We start from the raw sequence: 19,047 nt of genomic DNA on the forward strand, positions 1-19,047 counted from the left end.
CCAATGCAATATCAATTTGGCCTTGTTTTGCTACAGACATAGACTTTGGTATAAACTGGTCCATAGGGTCGCGGAGTAGGCCTACTTGACTGAGTGGATACTGGCTCCACCACTATCACTAGCAGGCCCGCTAGTTTCTCGAAGCTCCGCTACAGCTAGCTTCACAGATGGGTGCACAGTCCGCATAAACCGGTGTAGCTTGTGCGTAGAAACGGCTTTATATGAGATTTTGTTTTGGCAAATTCTACACTGTGCTCTAACATTGTCTTGTTTATTAAAATGCATCCAAATGCTACTGTGCTTTAGTCTCATTTTCCAGCTGTTGTTTTCACAGATGTCCTACCTCTCTCTCTTCGTCTGCAACGTGTGTGACTGTGAGCGAGTTGGCTCGGCCCTCCCTCGCGCATCTTTGGTTCATTGGTTGACACAGCGTGTCTGATTGACAGGAACAGCAGGTGAGGCTATTAATTAGTCTGAGCAGACGGTCAGAACGAATGTGTGTGCGCTTGAGCATTTAGGCCTATATTATTTTATTTTTTTCGTTCTTTGAATTAGTTAATTCTATTCATTTAAATATTTTGATTATTTATATCTTAATTTTTTAAATAAATATATTTGGCTCTTCTGATATGTGAGCCAACTCGTTCGCAAACGACCTATCACTAACAGAATCTAATTTACCTGGGATATATACAAATTGGTGTGATATTTGAGGCTCTCTCTCAATTGATTGTATATTGAACACACATATGATTTCAGTTCATGAGTGTGTGATATGGGGGTTGGGGACATGTTTATTTCGACATTATAAAGAAAACGTTTTATGTTGCAGATCACCTCCCGTCGACTTCACTCCTCGACTTTCGGCTACAGTCGGTTGCTTTAGCCTTACTAGTCAAACGAGCCCATTATTAGCTTTCAATGGAATGTCTCAACTGTAACAAAGAGACTATCCCATTTTGGTGCTTCTTCTTTCTTCTTAGTTTCACTTCAAAGTAATTGCATTTTTTATGATTGGGTTATCAATGGTAAATATCTTTAGCACAGTAATGTCCTCTTAAAGATGTTTCATCAAAGATGGTTTAGAAACTATGGTCACTGGTTTTACCTCCCTGCCGGCCCCCTCTGCCTGGTAGTCCTTCGTTACCATAAACACAATGTAAAAAAATCTTCATAAAATCTGATTGTACACCTAACCCCAACCTTAACCATACTGCTAACCTTATGCTTAACCCTAACCTTAACCTTAAATTATGACCGAAAAGCTTAGCGTTGACTTTGTGGCTGTGCTAACTAGTGGAAACCCTCTGTTCCCTTGACGACGTAAAATGTGTGATTCAAAAACAGTGACGTCACCGCGCCATTCCCATGTTGCTTTGCGAATCCCAGTCGAGCGTTTGTTCGATTTGTTGGTCTAAACATTTGTCTCTGTCTGGGCTGGAGAATAAATAAAATTGATTTATTTTACAAGAAATCTAGCCAAACAAACCGTCTCAAACTTGGTGCATAACTGAGAGTCTTTGACGCTGCACGGTAGGTCAATCGGAAAAAAGAATTGTGTGAGAAACAAGTTCGAACGTTTGGAGATAAACAATCACAATAGCTAACGGTAGCTAGATAGTGCTAACTTTTAGCCTATTCAGCGTGCTAATGGTAGTCTAGCTACTATCAGTGGCCTTATCTAATGGTGTTTAAAAGTGGCGCCCATGTTGGCTATCTTGTCTTGAACTACGTTAGCTAGCTATTAATGCCTAACTAGATATCGTTAGCTTTGTAGCTAGCTAGTGCAACGAGCACTCAGGTTTGTCGACTAATTAGCTAACGTTAGCTGTCTACAGCATCGATTAGTATTTGTTGAGCAGACCGGTAGAACTTTAATACGAAATTCCAAGAAATCCGCATATTTCCACTCCTTCATCGAGATGCATGAAAGTGACAAGCGTAATGTTAGTTATGGGATGGAAGTGATGTTCACCCGTTCTGAGGCCTTCTGTCAATGGGCTAAGTTTACAGGTCACGACATCAATAAGCAATGCCAACAGGTTTCTGATGATACTATACAACAAGCACGACAGAAGATAAATCGAGATTAGTGAACCAGCTGGTCAAGTCTCCACACAAAACGACCCCAATAGTTAGGTACAATTTCCAGAAGTAAAAGCAGTGCCATGAATCTGAGGTGTTGTTTATATACACCTCACAGTATAATATAGTAGTGATTCCCAACCTTTTGGGGTTACTGTACCACCAAGTAAATTTTTCTCTGCCAGGAGTATTGCCGAAGTCATGTCAATTTTACCAGTAGGCCAAGTACCCCTGGTTGGGAACCACTGTCATAGAGGCAGCAGGTAGCCTAGTGGTTAGAGCGTTGGGCCAGTAACCGAAAGGTTGCTGGATCGAATCCCTGAGTTGGCATGGTAAATATTTGTCGTTCTGCCCCTGAACAAGGCAGTTAACAAGGCTGTCATTGTAAATAAGAATTTGTTCTTAACTGACTTGCCTAGTTAAATAAAAATATATACTTTTTTGGGGATCTGTGCAGATGACAATGTTTAAAGTTATATCCATGCTGTATCTTTTCTGGGGTGAATTTGTAGAGCGAAATGGAACAAAACGAGGAGGGACCTACCTGCATTTGTCCAATTGAAGCTCAAATTTTTGTTGCTTTTGCTACAGTGTCCAAATAATGAGTTGGTCTGCTACGTCCCTGTTGTAGGGTGGCAGGTAGCCTAGCAGTTAAGAGCATTGTGCCGGTAACCAGAAGGTTGCTGGTTCAAATCTGCGAGCCGACTAGGTGAAAAATCTGTTGTGCCCTTGAGCAAGGTACTTAACCGTAGTTGCTCTGGATAAGAGTGTTCGCTAAATGACAATGTAAATGTGCTCCTTTACAGACATGGACCAGGACTATGAGTGTCGGCTGCTCAGGCAGATCAACATCCAGAACGAGAATGCCAGCCCTTTAGTAAGTGTATAGACTCAATAAAAGTTGTGTATTATTCTGGATTGACTTGTGTTGCACAATATCATTCTGTATTGAGGTGGCATATGATGTTACAGATGCCAACATCTAGATGTATTTGTCTGAATTGGTTGGCACACTCGGCTGACAGCATAATGTTCAGGGATTTCAAGAGTAAGTTCTAGTTCAGTTGATGGGACGTAGCATATGGTCATCTATCCAAAGATACAAATCCCCTGAAATTAGGTCAGGTGTACCAGTAGGCTGTACTAGAGAACCAGTTTGTGTATTATTTTCTTGCTAAACTATATCGGTCATACATTTAGCCTAAGCAGAACACACTGTCAGTGTTTGAAGTTGACAGCTACTGAACAAAGACTATAGATTTTTTCAGATTAGCTTGACAATAGTCTGATACTGGCTCCTCCCTTACATGTTTAATAACAAAACTGCTTTGTGAAGACTAAAGAGGATGTCTGTGTGACACGAGAGCTTTGCTGTCCAACAGTGTGTGAAGTCTAAGAGCTGCGGTTTTATTCAATTAGTTGCTCTGTCAGATCCCCTGATGTTTTGTCTGCATTAAAACCACCTCTCTGATTGACCCCTCCTGTTTACTTTAGGTCGAGTTTCACCCCTCCTCTCTCCCTGTGGAAACCCATTAGAAAATAGGCATAGGCTACATCTTAGAGCATTCCTTTTAATTGTATCTCTATTGAACACCTCATCCACGAATCACGAAACCCCCTTGGTTAATTGTTTATCTCGCCTGGGCTCTGCAGATCTCATGAGCTATTAATGTGCAATGGTTGTCGTTTTCTCATCTTTCGTGGTTCAATTGTCCTCTCTGTGAACGAGTCCCTCTCTGACCATGTATCCCCTTCTCTCTCCCCATGAAGAAGGCCATAGATACAGTACGAGCCCTGACACCCACCAACTCCCCCCTGTCGTCACCAAGCAAACATGGCGACCGCTTCATCCCCTCCCGCGCCGGCGCCAACTGGAGCGTCAACTTCCACCGCATCAACGTGAGTCCCCCCGCAATGAACTTCGGGATTTTTTTTGTGCCCCAAGTTTTATATCTGTGTTGATCGTGTCACTTGCTGGGTTTCTGTTTTCTGTCACCCTAATGAAGGGTGTTGTAGCCGCAACATGTCGGTGGATTTAACATTTTTTTGCTATGCATTAAAAAGGCTTTTAAAATTGTTCCACTACATGAGTGCCTTGATTACTTCCGGAAGTTTGGTTGCAAAGGCTTTTCCGGCATTGTTTACTATCCAGCATCAAATCATCTACAGTATTTCACCCCATGATCAAAGAGCACCTCATGGATTAACTATAAACCAATGAAGCACTCCTCTCCTGTCTCTACATATTAGTCACTGTTAATGTTGTTGTGTAGGAGAATGAGAAGTCTCACAATCAGAACAGGAAGACAAAGGATGGCACTACAGACACTAGCAAAGGTGAGCCTCTTGACTCTGTTGAATTTATTGTGTTTCTGTAGTGTGCATTGATTCTGTTTTACTCATTCATTCATTCCCATTAAAATGGAGATTAACATACCCCCCCCTCCTAGCGGACGGCCTGGCGTACTCTGCCCTACTGAAGAACGAGCTGCTGGGGGCAGGCATAGAGAAGGTCCAGGATCCCCAGTCAGAGGACCGTCGCCTCCAGCCCTCCACCCCCGCCAAGAGGAGCCTCTTCAGTGTACTTAACATAGGCCCTTACACATTCTGTTGGAATAGCGTCTTTTTCAAAGCTACCAGGGCTAGTGTATTGTGTGTGCTGCAGTTTTCATTTGTTAGTCGTACAACATGTTTACCTTTGATACTAAATATGCCAGTTGTTTGTGTTTACAGTATTCTGTCAGTGCCAAGCGATCTCTACCCGAGGATGGCAACACAGTGTCTCCATACTCCTTGTCTCCTGTTAGCAGCAACAGGTATTCACCACTTTCACCTATGCATTGGTTTTATATTATATGGCTAACAGTGGTATTCTAGTTCTCCTCTCCCTCTCATTTCATTATAATGAGTATTTTCTGTGTCACATTGAATGAGTCATCCGTCTTGTCTCCCTCCTTGTAGTCAGAAGCTGTTACGGTCGCCTAGGAAACCCACGCGTAAGATCTCTAAGATCCCCTTCAAGGTGCTTGATGCTCCAGAGCTGCAGGATGACTTCTATCTCAACCTGGTGGACTGGTCCTCCCTCAACGTCCTCAGTGTCGGCCTGGGAACCTGCGTCTACCTCTGGAGCGCCTGCACTAGCCAGGTGTGTGTGTTTGTGTGTTATCACACTGAAATCAGTGACACTGTCTCCACTTATCGCAAATGCCTCTCTCTCGTAAACTCTTTCATATGATGTGAGTTGGAAATTGACAATCTATGGATTGTGTCTTTTGGTCTTCAGGTGACGCGTCTGTGTGACTTGTCAGTGGAAGGGGACTCTGTCACGTCAGTGGGTTGGTCAGAGAGGGTGAGTCTGTCTGCTTTAACTCCTATGTGTTGTCATGTACACCCCTTATTTACAGTTTACCCTATACCTCCAGGGCTCTGTAGTCCTGGCTCTATATGCTTCAGGGGGTGTGATGGATTTGCCCTGATACCATGTGTGTCTGGTTATTGTACTCTTTTGTGTGTGTGTGTGGTTTCTCAAGGGGAACTTAGTAGCGGTGGGGACTCATAAGGGCTATGTACAGATCTGGGACGCAGCAGCAGGGAAGAAACTGTCAGTCCTGGAGGGACACACAGCCAGAGTGGGTGAGTAGGAGGAGGCTGGCTGTCCTACAGAGAGAATAGGAGAGCTACTCCTCTGACTCCGAGGAACGGTAGTGCTGCAACAATGGAATATAATATCTAGTAATTCTATTGCTATGGCTTCATCATGAATTATTCATCCTTAAGTCAAAAGAAAACTATGAAAACTGAGTGCATTTCAGCTGTTTTTATATTTTTTGCTAAATCTTTCTCTCTAGGTGCGTTGGCGTGGAATGCCGACCAGTTGTCATCTGGCAGTCGTGACAGGGTTATCCTGCAGAGGGACATCCGAGCCCCACCCCTCCAGTCAGAACGTCGTCTCCAGGGACACCGACAGGAAGTTTGCGGCCTCAAGTGGAGCACCGACCACCAGCTACTGGCCTCAGGGGGAAATGACAACAAGGTACACACAGCACCGACCACCAGCTACTGGCCTCAGGGGGCCTCGGGAAATGACAACATGGTACACACAGCATAGACCACCAGCTACTGGCCTCAGGGGGAAATGACAACATGGTACACACAGCATAGACCACCAGCTACTGGCCTCAGGGGGAAATGACAACATGGTACACACAGCATAGACCACCAGCTACTGGCCTCAGGGGAAATGACAACATGGTACACACAGCATAGACCACCAGCTACTGGCCTCAGGGGGAAATGACAACATGGTACACACAGCATAGACCACCAGCTACTGGCCTCAGGGGGAAATGACAACATGGTACACACAGCATAGACCACCAGCTACTGGCCTCAGGGGGAAATGACAACATGGTACACACAGCATAGACCACCAGCTACTGGCCTCAGGGGGAAATGACAACATGGTACACACAGCATAGACCACCAGCTACTGGCCTCAGGGGACAGCACAGACCATGACAACATGGTACACACAGCATAGACCACCAGCTACTGGCCTCAGGGGAAATGGCAAGGTACACACAGCATAGACCACCAGCTACTGGCCTCAGGGGGAAATGACAACAAGGTACACACAGCACAGACCACCAGCTACTGGCCTCAGGGGGAAATGACAAGGTACACACAGCACAGACCACCAGCTACTGGCCTCGGGGGGAAATGACAAGGTACACACAGCACAGACCACCAGCTACTGGCCTCAGGGGGAAATGACAAGGTACACACAGCACAGACCACCAGCTACTGGCCTCAGGGGGAAATGACAAGGTACACACAGCACAGACCACCAGCTACTGGCCTCAGGGGGAAATGACAAGGTACACACAGCACAGACCACCAGCTACTGGCCTAGGGGAAATGACAAGGTACACACAGCACCGACCACTGGCTTCATGGAGAAATGACATCAAGGTACACACAGCACAGACCACCAACTACTGGCCTAGGGGGATTACAGGACAAACACAAACCTCTTGAATAACTATTGTACACTCCTGCTTTTGTCCTTATCCTATGGCATTAACTTCCCAGAAAAATAACAATCCCTCCTCTAGCTGCTGGTATGGAACCACTCCAGCGTTCTCCCGGTGCAGCAGTACACGGAGCACCTGGCAGCAGTGAAGGCCATCGCCTGGTCCCCCCATCAGCATGGCCTGCTGGCGTCTGGAGGGGGCACGGCCGACCGCTGCATCCGCTTCTGGAACACCCTGACAGGCCAGCCCCTGCAGTGCACCGACACGGGCTCCCAGGTCTGCAACCTGGCCTGGTCCAAGCACACCAACGAACTGGTACGTAGGTAGGGGCGGCTTTTTAGGGTCATTCTGTGGGAAACAAAAATTTGTATGAAATTTGATATTTTCCATATATTTGACACAAAGACAGGCCCTTTTAAAGGAAATCATTTTGACTCCTAAACATTTGTGACTAAAGTCCTTTTTACCTCCAGGTAAGCACACACGGCTACTCCCAGAACCAGATCTTAGTGTGGAAGTACCCCTCCCTCACGCAGGTGGCCAAACTCACAGGCCACTCCTACAGAGTGCTTTACCTGGCCATGTCCCCAGACGGAGAGGCCATCGTCACAGGAGCCGGAGACGAGACACTGCGCTTCTGGAACGTCTTCAGCAAGATGAGGTCCACCAAGGTAGCCAGACACCTCATATTGATTGGCGAACATAGATCTTTGTGCTGCGTTGTGCCCTATATGAAGTCTACCTTTCAAATGATTTTGTTATAAATAACAACCCAATAAGCAAAACCACTGTCTCAGCTGATATAGAGGATTGTAGTTTTTTAGAGATCTGACCCCTGCTCTCTTCCTCTGCAGGAGTCTGTATCTGTTCTGAACCTGTTCACCAGGATCCGGTAGCCAGAGGGGCGCAGCTGTCCGGCAGGGGGAACAAGCGGGGTGGGGGAACAAGCCCATAGGGAATAATGTACTGCACACAACAAGTCCGACCCCTTTTCTCTTCCTAGGCCTCTGGTAGGCTAGGGTCCTTTCACATACCCAAGGCCAGGTCGTCAAGCCGATAGAGAAGTCTTCTTCCACTGCCTCACCGCCCATCATAACCAGTGTGACATCACAAGGTCACACCCCCATACCCATATTGGTGCTTTCCCCGGAAGAGGAAGAAGAGGACTCTGGAACTTTCCCCCAAGTGATTCTGTTTTTTGACAGACACTGTGTGCATACCTGCCAAATACGACGTTTGTCCTTTTATTGAATGTTTATTTATTGTTTTTCTTTTTTTTTTAAACATCGTTATCACGTGTCGTCTGCTTCTGCAGCCTATGTTTGGTTTTTGTTTTCTGTGTGTTAATGTTTTCTGTGTCAGACTTTATGAAGAGCCTGATGCTTTTGTGTTTGTGCCTGCCTTAAAGGGATAGTTCACGTCTAAAATCAAACTCGTGTTTTCACCATTGAAGGTATGGAAATGTATGACATGCTTTGACTTCAGGGTGAGCTGTCCTGTACCTGCTTGTAAACTAGTGATGGTTAACCCTAGGGCTTGAGAGGTGGGAGCTCACAGGTTTTTTGCATGTTGTAGACCATTGTAATTTATTCACCCTGTAAAAACACCTTTTTAAGTTCATTTGAAGTGTGATGATGCGTGATAATAATAATGGTGGAAATCTTATGTTTTTTTAATTAGAAAAAAATCTGCAATTGTAATTTGAGCAGTGGCCGCAAACAAACTACATATACTCACTTACAGTTATCTGTAAATCGTATAGTTTTGGCAGTTGTCTTTTTTCATTTTTAACCCGTTTCTATCTTAACCTACATTTACCTAGACACATTTCACATTATTGCTGTCTTGAGTTAGAATTTCACTCAGTCTGATAATGGGCTAGTAGCATTCAAAACAGATGTAAATAACGAGGCATAACCTTTGCATTGAGACTTATACAAGAAAGAAAAAACTGATATCAAAAGTACCATTTTTAATCTTAATCAGGGTAACTTTTTTTCCTGGGTGTAGCAGGAACTGAAAGTCACTGTAAAGAAAAAAGGAAAGCTGTTGATGGCCTCTTAAAGGCATTACTAGTGCATTGTGCTGTGTGTGTCTGGTAAAAAAAAAAAAATGGGAAAATATATATATTTAGTCCATGGCACTTATCTTTTTCCTCAGCTTATGTTTTGCTCTTGACTCTAAGCAGATGTGAAAATATCTCATTTTGTTTTAATTCATTTAAAAGAACTGTTTAGGCCGATTTTTCTAGTGATTATTTTTCATTTTCTCAGTTTGGATGTGGTGTTGGAGTGACCTGGTGTGCCATCTTTGAATGAGTGGTATTTATTTGAGCTGTGTAAAAGTGTCCAGTAGTACACCTATAGCTTGTTCTGAGAGTTGAATATTATCTGAGAAAGGTGGAACGCTGATCTGTTCGGTGTATATACTAGCTCCAGTCCTAAATAAGCATTTGTACTCCATTTATGCCACTTAGAAACAAATAAAAACAAAGAATGCTGCCAACTTGAAATGCCTAAAGAATGTTATGAAGATTTCTGTACTGAGAGAAACTGAATGTTTTTATTTTTTTTAAGAGAGAAAAAAGTGATTGTATATAAGGTTTTCGAGTACGTTTTTATCATCAACTGTCTGAATGGGAATGTGGAGCATGTGTAATCGTTTCTATCATCAACTGTCTCAGTGGGAATGTGGAGCATGTGTAATCGTTTCTATCATCAACTGTCTATGAATGGGAATGTGGAGCATGTGTAATCGTTTGTATCATCAACTGTCTGAATGGGAATGTGGAGCATGTGTAATTGTTTGTATCATCAACTGTCTATGAATGGGAATGTGGAGCATGTGTAATCATTTGTATCATCAACTGTCTGAATGGGAATGTGGAGCATGTGTAATCATTTGTATCATCAACTGTCTGAATGGGAATGTGGAGCATGTGTAATCATTTGTATCATCAACTGTCTATGAATGGGAATGTGGAGCATGTGTAATCATTTGTATCATCAACTGTCTATGAATGGGAATGTGGAGCATGTGTAATCATTTGTATCATCAACTGTCTATGAATGGGAATGTGGAGCATGTGTAATCATTTGTATCATCAACTGCGTCTGAATGTGGAGCATGTGTAATCGTTTGTATCATCAACTGTCTGAATGGGAATGTGGAGCATGTGTAATCATTTGTATCATCAACTGTCTGAATGGGAATGTGGAGCATGTGTAATCATTTGTATCATCAACTGTCTGAAAGGGAATGAAATCATTTGGGAATGGGAATGGAGCATGTGTAATCGTTTGTATCATCAACTGTCTGAATGGGAATGTGGAGCATGTGTAATCATTTGTATCATCAACTGCGTCTGAATGGGAATGTGGAGCATTTGTAATTGTTTGTATCATCAACTGTCTATGAATGGGAATGTGGAGCATGTGTAATCATTTGTATCATCAACTGTCTGAATGGGAATGTGGAGCATGTGTAATCATTTGTATCATCAACTGTCTGAATGGGAATGTGGAGCATGTGTAATCATTTGTATCATCAACTGTAATCTGAATGTTGTAATCATCATCAACTGTCTGAATGGGAATGTGGAGCATGTGTAATCATTTGTATCATCAACTGTCTATGAATGGGAATGTGGAGCATGTGTAATTGTTTGTATCATCAACTGTCTGAATGGGAATGTGGAGCATGTGTAATCATTTGTATCATCAACTGCGTCTGAATGGGAATGTGGAGCATTTGTAATTGTTTGTATCATCAACTGTCTATGAATGGGAATGTGGAGCATGTGTAATCATTTGTATCATCAACTGTCTGAATGGGAATGTGGAGCATGTGTAATCATTTGTATCATCAACTGTCTATGAATGGGAATGTGGAGCATGTGTAATCGTTTGTATCATCAACTGTCTGAATGGGAATGTGGAGCATGTGTAATTGTTTGTATCATCAACTGTCTGAATGGGAATGTGGAGCATGTGTAATCGTTTGTATCATCAACTGTCTGAATGGGAATGTGGAGCATGTGTAATCATTTGTATCATCAACTGCGTCTGAATGTGGAGCATGTGTAATCGTTTGTGTCATCAACTGCGTCTGAATTGGAGCATGTGTAATTGTTTGTATCAACTGCGTCTGAATGGGAATGTGGAGCATGTGTAATCGTTTGTATCAACTGTGTCTGAATGGGAATGTGGAGCATGTGTAATTGTTTGTATCATCAACTGTCTGAATGGGAATGTGGAGCATGTGTAATCGTTTGTATCATCAACTGTCTGAATGGGAATGTGGAGCATGTGTAATCGTTTGTATCAACTGTCTGAATGGAATGTGGAGCATGTGTAATCGTTTGTATGATCAACTGTCTATGAATGGGAATGTGGAGCATGTGTAATCGTTTGTGTGATCAACTGTGTCTGAATGGGAATGTGGAGCATGTGTAATCGTTTGTATCATCAACTGTGTCTGAATGGGAATGTGGAGCATGTGTAATCGTTTGTATCAACTGTCTGAATGGAATGTGGAGCATGTGTAATCGTTTGTATGATCAACTGTCTATGAATGGGAATGTGGAGCATGTGTAATCGTTTGTATGATCAACTGTCTATGAATGGGAATGTGGAGCATGTGTAATCGGCAGAACGTGTGGAATAATCCCTCAAGACATACATCACTATTGCTAAAGAGTTTTGATTGCTGTGTGTGATGAAGAATATCGTACTATGAACTGAAGCCCTCTGTTAGATGGCTCTTGTAGCTGTCCCAGTGCAAAGGAATGACCAGAGGACGTTGTCTCCTACAGCAGCAGCCTCATCCACACCCCTGTTCCATTTCCGCACCAAGATCAGGCTGTAGTTCGTGCAGGTTTTTGCTGCTATTTGATTCAAAATAATCATTTGAATGTACAGCCTGGTCTTATAGACTAGTAAATCTAGGACAGTAGTAGGCCTATGTTACGTAAGACAGAAGGTCACTTAGGTCAAAAATGAAAGTAGGGTGGTCGTATAATGCGAATGTCTAGCAACCCAAAGGTTGTGGGTTTGAATCTCATCATGGACAATTTTAGCTAATTAGAAAATGTGCAACTACTTAGCATGATAGCTAACCTTCAAGCTTTAACCTTTTATTTATTTAACTAGGCAAGTCAGTTAAGAACAATTTCTTATTTTCAATGACAGCCTAGGAACAGTGGGTTAACTGCCTGTTCAGGGGCAGAATGACAGATTTGTACCTTGTCAGCTCGGGGATTTGAACTTGCAACCTTCCAGTTACTAGTCCAACACTCTAACCACTAGGCTACCCTGACTCTTAACCCTAACCGCTAGCTGAAGTGTTGTGGTTGCAGGTTCACCTGCATCATCAAAAGCCTATTATTTTAGGGTGTTGCTATAGGCCACCAAGTGCTAACAGTCAGTATCTACACTGAACAAAAATATAAACGCAACATGTAAAGTATTGGTCCCATGTTTCATGAGCTGAAATAAAACATCCCAGAAATGTTCCAAATCTCTCAAATTTTTGCACAAATTTGTTTACATCCCTGTTAGTAAGCATTCTTCCATTGCCAAAATAATCCATCCACCTGACAGGTGTGGCATATCAAGAAGCTGATTAAACAGCATGATCATTACACATGTGCACCTTGTTCTGGGGACAATAAAAGGCCACTCTAAAATGTGCAGTTTTGTCGCAACACAATGCCACAGATGTCTCAAGTTTAAGGGAGCATGCAATTTGCATAATGACTGCAGGAATGTCCACCAGAGCTGTTGCCAGAGAATGTAATGTTAATTTCTCTACCATGAGCCGCCTCCAACCTCATTTTAGAGAATTTGGCAGTACGTCCAACCGGCCTCAACACCACAGGCCACGTGTATGGCATTGCGTTGGCGAGTGGCTTGCTGATGTCAACGTTGTGAACAGAATGCCCCATGGTGGCGGTGGGGTTATGGTATGGGGAGGCATAAGTTACAAACAACAACACAATTTCATTTAATCGATGGCAATTTGAATGCACAGAAATACTGTGATGAAATCCTGAGGCCCATTGTTGTGCCATTCAACTGCCGCCATTACCTCAAGTTTCAGCATTATAATGCACAAGGATCGGTACACAATTAATGGAATCTGAAAATCTCTGTTCTTCCATGGCATGCATACTCACCAGACATGTTACCCATTAAGCATCTTTGGGATTCTCTGGATTGACGTGTACGACAGCGTGTCCAGCAACTTCGCACAGCCATTGAAAAGGAGTGGGACAATATTCCACAGGCCACAATCAACAGCCATGGTGTTTACAAACACTACAGGAACTATATCGTCCATCTGTATTGATAACATTTTTACTAATACTGTCGAACTTTGTTCTAAAGCTGTATCCGTTGGATGCAGTGATGCGCTGCTATATCCAGCAAAGCCAAGGTTCCAAAAGCTGGGCCTAAAATAGTGAGATTATACAAAAGATTTTGCTGTGATTTATGTGGATGTTTAAAATATTTTTTGGTCTGGTGTGATTAATGAGGATCATCCAGAATCTACACTTGATAAATTTATGAAATTTCTTCTTAAAATTATAAACATTGACCTGTTAAGAAACTGACTGTTAGAACTGTTAAGGCTCCATGAATTGACAAGGAATTGAACAACTGTATGGTTGAAACAGAAAGAACAAAAAACTATATTATGAAGCCAAGATCAATGATATAAAAACACATTGGAATATTTTAAATAAAATTATAGGCAGAAAGACAACTCCATCTTTCAGCAAATCAGATGTCTTATTCATTACAAAACCATTTGATGTTGCCAATTATTTTCATAATTACTTAATTGGCAAAGTGGGAAAATTTAGGCAGGAAATGCCAACAATGAACAGTGAGCAGTCCTATTCATGCATACAAAAACAAATAATGAAAGAAAAGCAATGTAAGTTTTAATTTTGTAAAGTCAGTGTGGGAGAGGTGGAAAATGATTGTTATCGAACAATAATGACAAACCTTCTGGCACTGACAACTTAGGTGGAAAGTTACTGAGGATGGTAGCTGACTCTATAGCCAGTCCTATCTGTAATATATTTAATCTGAGCCTCGAGGAAGGTATTTGTCCTCAGGCCTGGAGGGAGGCCAAAGTCATTCAGCTACCAAAGAATGGTAAAGCGACCTTTACTGATTCTAACAGCCAACCTATCACCTTGCTGCCAGCTCTTAGCAAACTGTAGGACAAAATGGTGTTTGACCAAATACAATGCTATTTCCTAGCAAAAAAAATTAACAACAGACTTTCAGCACTGACACAAACGACAGGTTGTTAAAGAGACAGTGACACGTTTTCACATCTAATTTTTTCATAATGTAAAATGCATATTCCGTATTATACAGTCTATGCTTGATATTTTATTCACCATAGGAAGATTGTGGGAGCTGTACAGTTAGATTTCAGTGCAGCCTTGGATTTTATTGACCATAACCTGTGTTGTGGTATTTTCAACCTCTGATATATTGTGAATTCAGAGCTATCTATCTAATAGAACACAGAGGGTTGGTTTTCTTTAATGGAAGCTTCTATAATGTTAACATGTCAAGTGTGGTGTACCGCAGGGCAGCTGTCTTGGCCCTCTACTCTTCTATTTTTACCAGGAAGTCAGCAACCACATATAGTGAAATAACTACAACCCTAAACAAATAGTTGCAGTCAGTTCTAGAATGGGTGGCCATTAATATACTGGTCTTGAACATCTCTAAAACTAAAATTATATTTTGTACAAATCATTCCCCAAGTTCTAGACCTCAGCTGAATCTGGTAATGAATGGTGTGGCTGTTGAGCAAGTTGAGGAGGCTAAATTACTTGATGTTACCTTAGATTGTAAACTGTCATAGTCAAAACATATTGATTCAATGGTACTAAAGATGGGGAGAGGTTTGTCTATTATAAAGAGATGCTCTGCTTTTTTGACACCACACTCCACTCCACATCCTGCAGGCTCTAGTTTTTATCTTATCTTGATTATTGTCCAGTCATATGGTCAAGTGCTGCAAAGAAGGACCTGTTTAAGGTGCAGCTGGCCCAGAACAGAGCAGCATATTTTGCTTTTCATTGTAATCAGAGGACAAATATCAGTACTATGCATGCCAGTGTCTCTTGGCTAAGAGTTGAGGAAATACTGACTGCATCACTTCTTTTTATAAGAAACATGAATGTGTTGGAAACTCCAAATTGTTTGCATAGCCAACTTACACACAACACTGACACACACTTACCCCGCCAGGCATGCTACTGGTGGTTTTTTCACAGTCCTCAGGTCCAGAACAAATTCAAGGAGACGTAAAGCACTGTAGAGGGCCATGATCGCATGGAATTCCCTTCCATCTCATATAAGGCAAGTGAACAGCAAACCTGGATAAAAAAAACTAAAAAGAAAGCAACACCTCCAGGCACAATGCCTCTCCCCATGTGACCTACCTTTTGTGTCTATGTATTGGCACACACACACACACACACACACACGTTTTAAAATGTATGTCAATTGTAAAGTCTTTTGTCTCTAATGTCTTTTCGTTATGTGTCGGACCCCAGTAAGACTAGCTGTTACCATTGGCGCTGGCTACTGGAGAACTTAACAAAATAAAATCAAAGCTTAGCTAACGTTAGCCACCTAGCTAATGTTAGCCACAACAAATTGTAATATGTAACATATCATGTTTTGCAAATTCGGGAACATATATTATGAAATCCAATTCGTAAAATATTGTAGGAATTGTGATTTGCAACATATCATACAAAATGGATGATGAACATCCAGAAATAAATACATACCTAACAAAACAAAACATATGATACTACTTGGAGTGTCTGGGATGTACTTTTACTATGTTACGTCTACGCCGGAGTCCAGGTTGTGGAATATTCTGATTGGGTAAGTGTGCAATGACAAAAGCCTGCAAACACTGTGGCTGTCCAGAGCCCTTCAGAGCTAGTTCGCTAGCTCCCACCCCTTCAGTGTTCACAGGTGTGAAACGACTGGGGAAGTGGGAGAAATATGGTGCTTCTGCTTCATTTAGTACCACAAATGGCTACAAAAATGTCCCACAATATTGTCCTTAGAGACCTGCCAACACAACATAGGGTCAGGAACGGGTAATGTTCCATTTGGGCCCATAGGACAGCTGCATCCTAATAGTATTGAATTGCTTCCTTTACTTGTCTCCTTTTCTTCATGACCATTGAACTGAAAGGTGAGGCCAATAAGGTGCCTCTTTACCCTTCACTGTTCATGGTGAGGTAGAGGGGATGGAGGCTCATTCTGAAAACAACCTTTACCAAGCTCTATCCCTTTATCTAACCTGGTTGCTTGCTTACTAATCTGAAGGAACACAACTGGTTTAAGCAATACAGTGACTGGTCCACCATTGCTTACACCTATCCAGTCCATTCAGATCTGCAAACACAGAGAGATTAGCAGACAGGTTGTTGTTTTTTGGACCAGATAGACAATTGGAAGCTACTGGAGACTCTTGGACCACAGACACAAACAGAAAAACAATGAAGGATCAAAGCGGTGTGTTTGTCAGACAGATAATGGATTGTGTCTGCTGCCTACTGTAGAACCCAATCATAATCCAATGCAAATTACACAGATGTATTGTGATGTAGGCATACAACAGGGTATGCAAAGCGTTACTGCACCCACTGCAGCTTAGTTGCTTTACCATTAAATTAAGCAATGAGAGCAGGCTGGAGAATAAAGGGAGATGTCTTCATATGCATAATCCTTCCTCCCGATGAGTCTATCAGGAGACAGCCCAGAGAGAGAGAGGTCTTTAGGATCCATATTGAACCCAGCTGTAGTGCTAATCACCACCATACTGCTGGGCTATCAAAGACTCTGTTATACCTGCTGTTCACATGCGTCCTTCTTCCTGATCTTGTCTCGATCTTGTCTGTTTACAATTAACAGATCTGATCACAATCAGATCACAATGCGTCTTTTAATCATCTACAATTATCTAAACATGCGGGCACAATCAGAATTTGGACAAGATCAGGACAAAGGCTACATTTTAGAACCAGGTATAAACATGGCTAAAGGAGTGTGGCTTTGTGTTGGCTACCCAGAAAGACATAGGCTATATCTTGTGTTGGTTTTCAATAAAACATTGTAAGGATACGTGACTTGATGCTTTATCCTATTTCTAGGCCATAATACTTTGCATACCCTATTTGCTGTTAAACATTAGTTTGGTCATTCAATAGGCTGTGTCCTTATAGGATTGTATGCCTCTCTAACCAGCTGATCGAGAGCATCCTGGCGGGCTGTATCACCGCCTGGTATGGCAACTGCACCGCCCTCAACCGTAAGGCTCTCCAGAGGGTAGTGAGGTCTGCACAACGCATCACCGGGGGCAAACTACCTGCCCTCCAGGACACCTACACCACCCGATGCTACAGGAAGGCCATAAAGATCATCAAGGACATCAACCACCCGAGCCACTGCCTGTTCACCCCGCTGTCATCCAGAAGGCGAGGTCAGTACAGGTGCATCAAAGCTGGGACCGAGAGACTGAAAAACAGCTTCTATCTCAAGGCCATCAGACTGTTAAACAGCCACCACTAACATTGAGTGGCTACTGCCAACACACTGTCAATGACACTGACTCTACTCCAGCCACTTTAATAATGGGAATTGATGGGAAATGATGTAAATATATCACTAGCCACTTTAAACAATGCTACCTTATATAATGTTACTTACCCTACATTATTCATCTCATATGCATACGTAGATACTGTACTCTATATCATCGACTGCATCCTTATGTAATACATGTATCACTAGCCACTTTAACTATGCCACTTGGTTTACATACTCATCTCATATGTATATACTGTACTCGATATCATCTACCGTATCTTGCCTATGCTGCTCTGTACCATCACTCATTCATATATCCTTATGTACATATTCTTTATCCCCTTACACTGTGTATAAGACAGTAGTTTTTTTTTTTGAATTGTTAGTTAGATTACTTGTTCGTTATTACTGCATTGTCGGAACTAGAAGCACAAGCATTTCGCTACACTCGCATTAACATCTGCTAACCATGTGTATGTGACAAATAAAATTTGATTTGATTTGATTTGATTTGATCATGGACTACAGGAAAAGGTAGACCGAACAGGCTCCCATTAACATCGACAGGGCTGTAGCGGATCGAGAGTTTCAAGTTCCTTGGTGACCACATCACCAACTAACTATCATGGCCCAAACACGCCAAGACAGTCGTGAAGAGGGCACGACAATGCCTTTTCCCCCTCAGGAGACTGAAAAGATTTCGCATGGGTCCTCAGATCCTCAAAAAGTTCTACAGCTGCACAATCGAGAGCATCCTGACCGGTTGCATCACCGCCTGGTACGGCAACTGCTCGGCATCTGACCATAAGGCGCTACAGAGGGTAGTGCGTATGGCCCAGTACATCACTGGGGACAAGCTTCCTGCCATCCAGGACCTATATAATAGGTGGTGTCAGAGGAAAGCCACAAAAAATGTCAGACTCCAGTCACCCAAGAAATAGACTGTTCTCTATGCTACCGCACGGCAAGCAGTACCGGAGCGCCAAGTCTAGGACCAAAAGGCTCCTTAACAGCTGCTACCCCCAAGCCATAAGACTTCTGAACAATTAATCAAATGGTCACCGGACTATTTACATTGATCCCCCCCTCCATTTGTTTTTTACACTGCTGCTACTCACTATTTATTATCTATGCATAGTCACTTCACCCCAACCTACATGTACAAATTACCTCTACTAACCTGTACCCCCGCGCATTGACTCTGTAAATATTTTCTTAACTCTTTCTTGAACTGCACTGTTGGTTAAGGGCTTGAATAAGCATTTCACGGTAAGGTCTACACCTGT

At 42.6% G+C, this 19,047-nt stretch overlaps 1 protein-coding gene and 1 long non-coding RNA gene across 3 annotated transcripts; both read left to right on the plus strand.

Moving 5' to 3' along the window:
* Nucleotides 1–1,369: 1,369 nt before the first annotated feature.
* On the plus strand, nt 1,370–9,630 carry LOC112260833 (fizzy-related protein homolog). Its single transcript, XM_042328985.1, has 13 exons — nt 1,370–1,533; nt 2,892–2,962; nt 3,856–3,984; nt 4,359–4,422; nt 4,536–4,666; nt 4,819–4,901; nt 5,047–5,230; nt 5,369–5,434; nt 5,616–5,718; nt 5,934–6,118; nt 7,200–7,433; nt 7,592–7,789; nt 7,973–9,630. Exons 2-13 carry the CDS (start codon nt 2,894–2,896, stop codon nt 8,012–8,014), a joined length of 1,488 nt encoding a protein of 495 aa, XP_042184919.1. The 5' UTR covers nt 1,370–1,533; nt 2,892–2,893; the 3' UTR covers nt 8,015–9,630.
* LOC112260846 lies at nt 6,164–7,003 on the plus strand. 2 transcript variants are annotated; one of them, XR_006084367.1, is made up of 2 exons: nt 6,164–6,548; nt 6,713–7,003. It is a non-coding gene; the product is annotated as an uncharacterized LOC112260846 (long non-coding RNA). The 2 variants fall into 2 exon arrangements; XR_006084368.1 differs by lacking the exon at nt 6,164–6,548 and adding an exon at nt 6,646–6,659.
* Nucleotides 9,631–19,047: the final 9,417 nt, after the last annotated feature.

This window comes from Oncorhynchus tshawytscha, linkage group LG10, assembly GCF_018296145.1.
Source record: "Oncorhynchus tshawytscha isolate Ot180627B linkage group LG10, Otsh_v2.0, whole genome shotgun sequence".
In the NCBI taxonomy this organism is placed as follows: Eukaryota; Metazoa; Chordata; class Actinopteri; order Salmoniformes; family Salmonidae; genus Oncorhynchus; species Oncorhynchus tshawytscha.

What these genes read in the sequence shown, in the direction of transcription:
- LOC112260833 (XM_042328985.1), top strand. Translation starts at nt 2,894, where the DNA reads ATGGACCAGGACTATGAGTGTCGGCTGCTCAGGCAGATCAACATCCAG. An exon ending in CACTACAGACACTAGCAAAG is followed by an intron (nt 4,423 to 4,535) that starts GTGAGCCTCTTG and finishes CCCCCCTCCTAG; the next exon opens with CGGACGGCCTGGCGTACTCT. An exon ending in GGGACACACAGCCAGAGTGG is followed by an intron (nt 5,719 to 5,933) that starts GTGAGTAGGAGG and finishes CTTTCTCTCTAG; the next exon opens with GTGCGTTGGCGTGGAATGCC.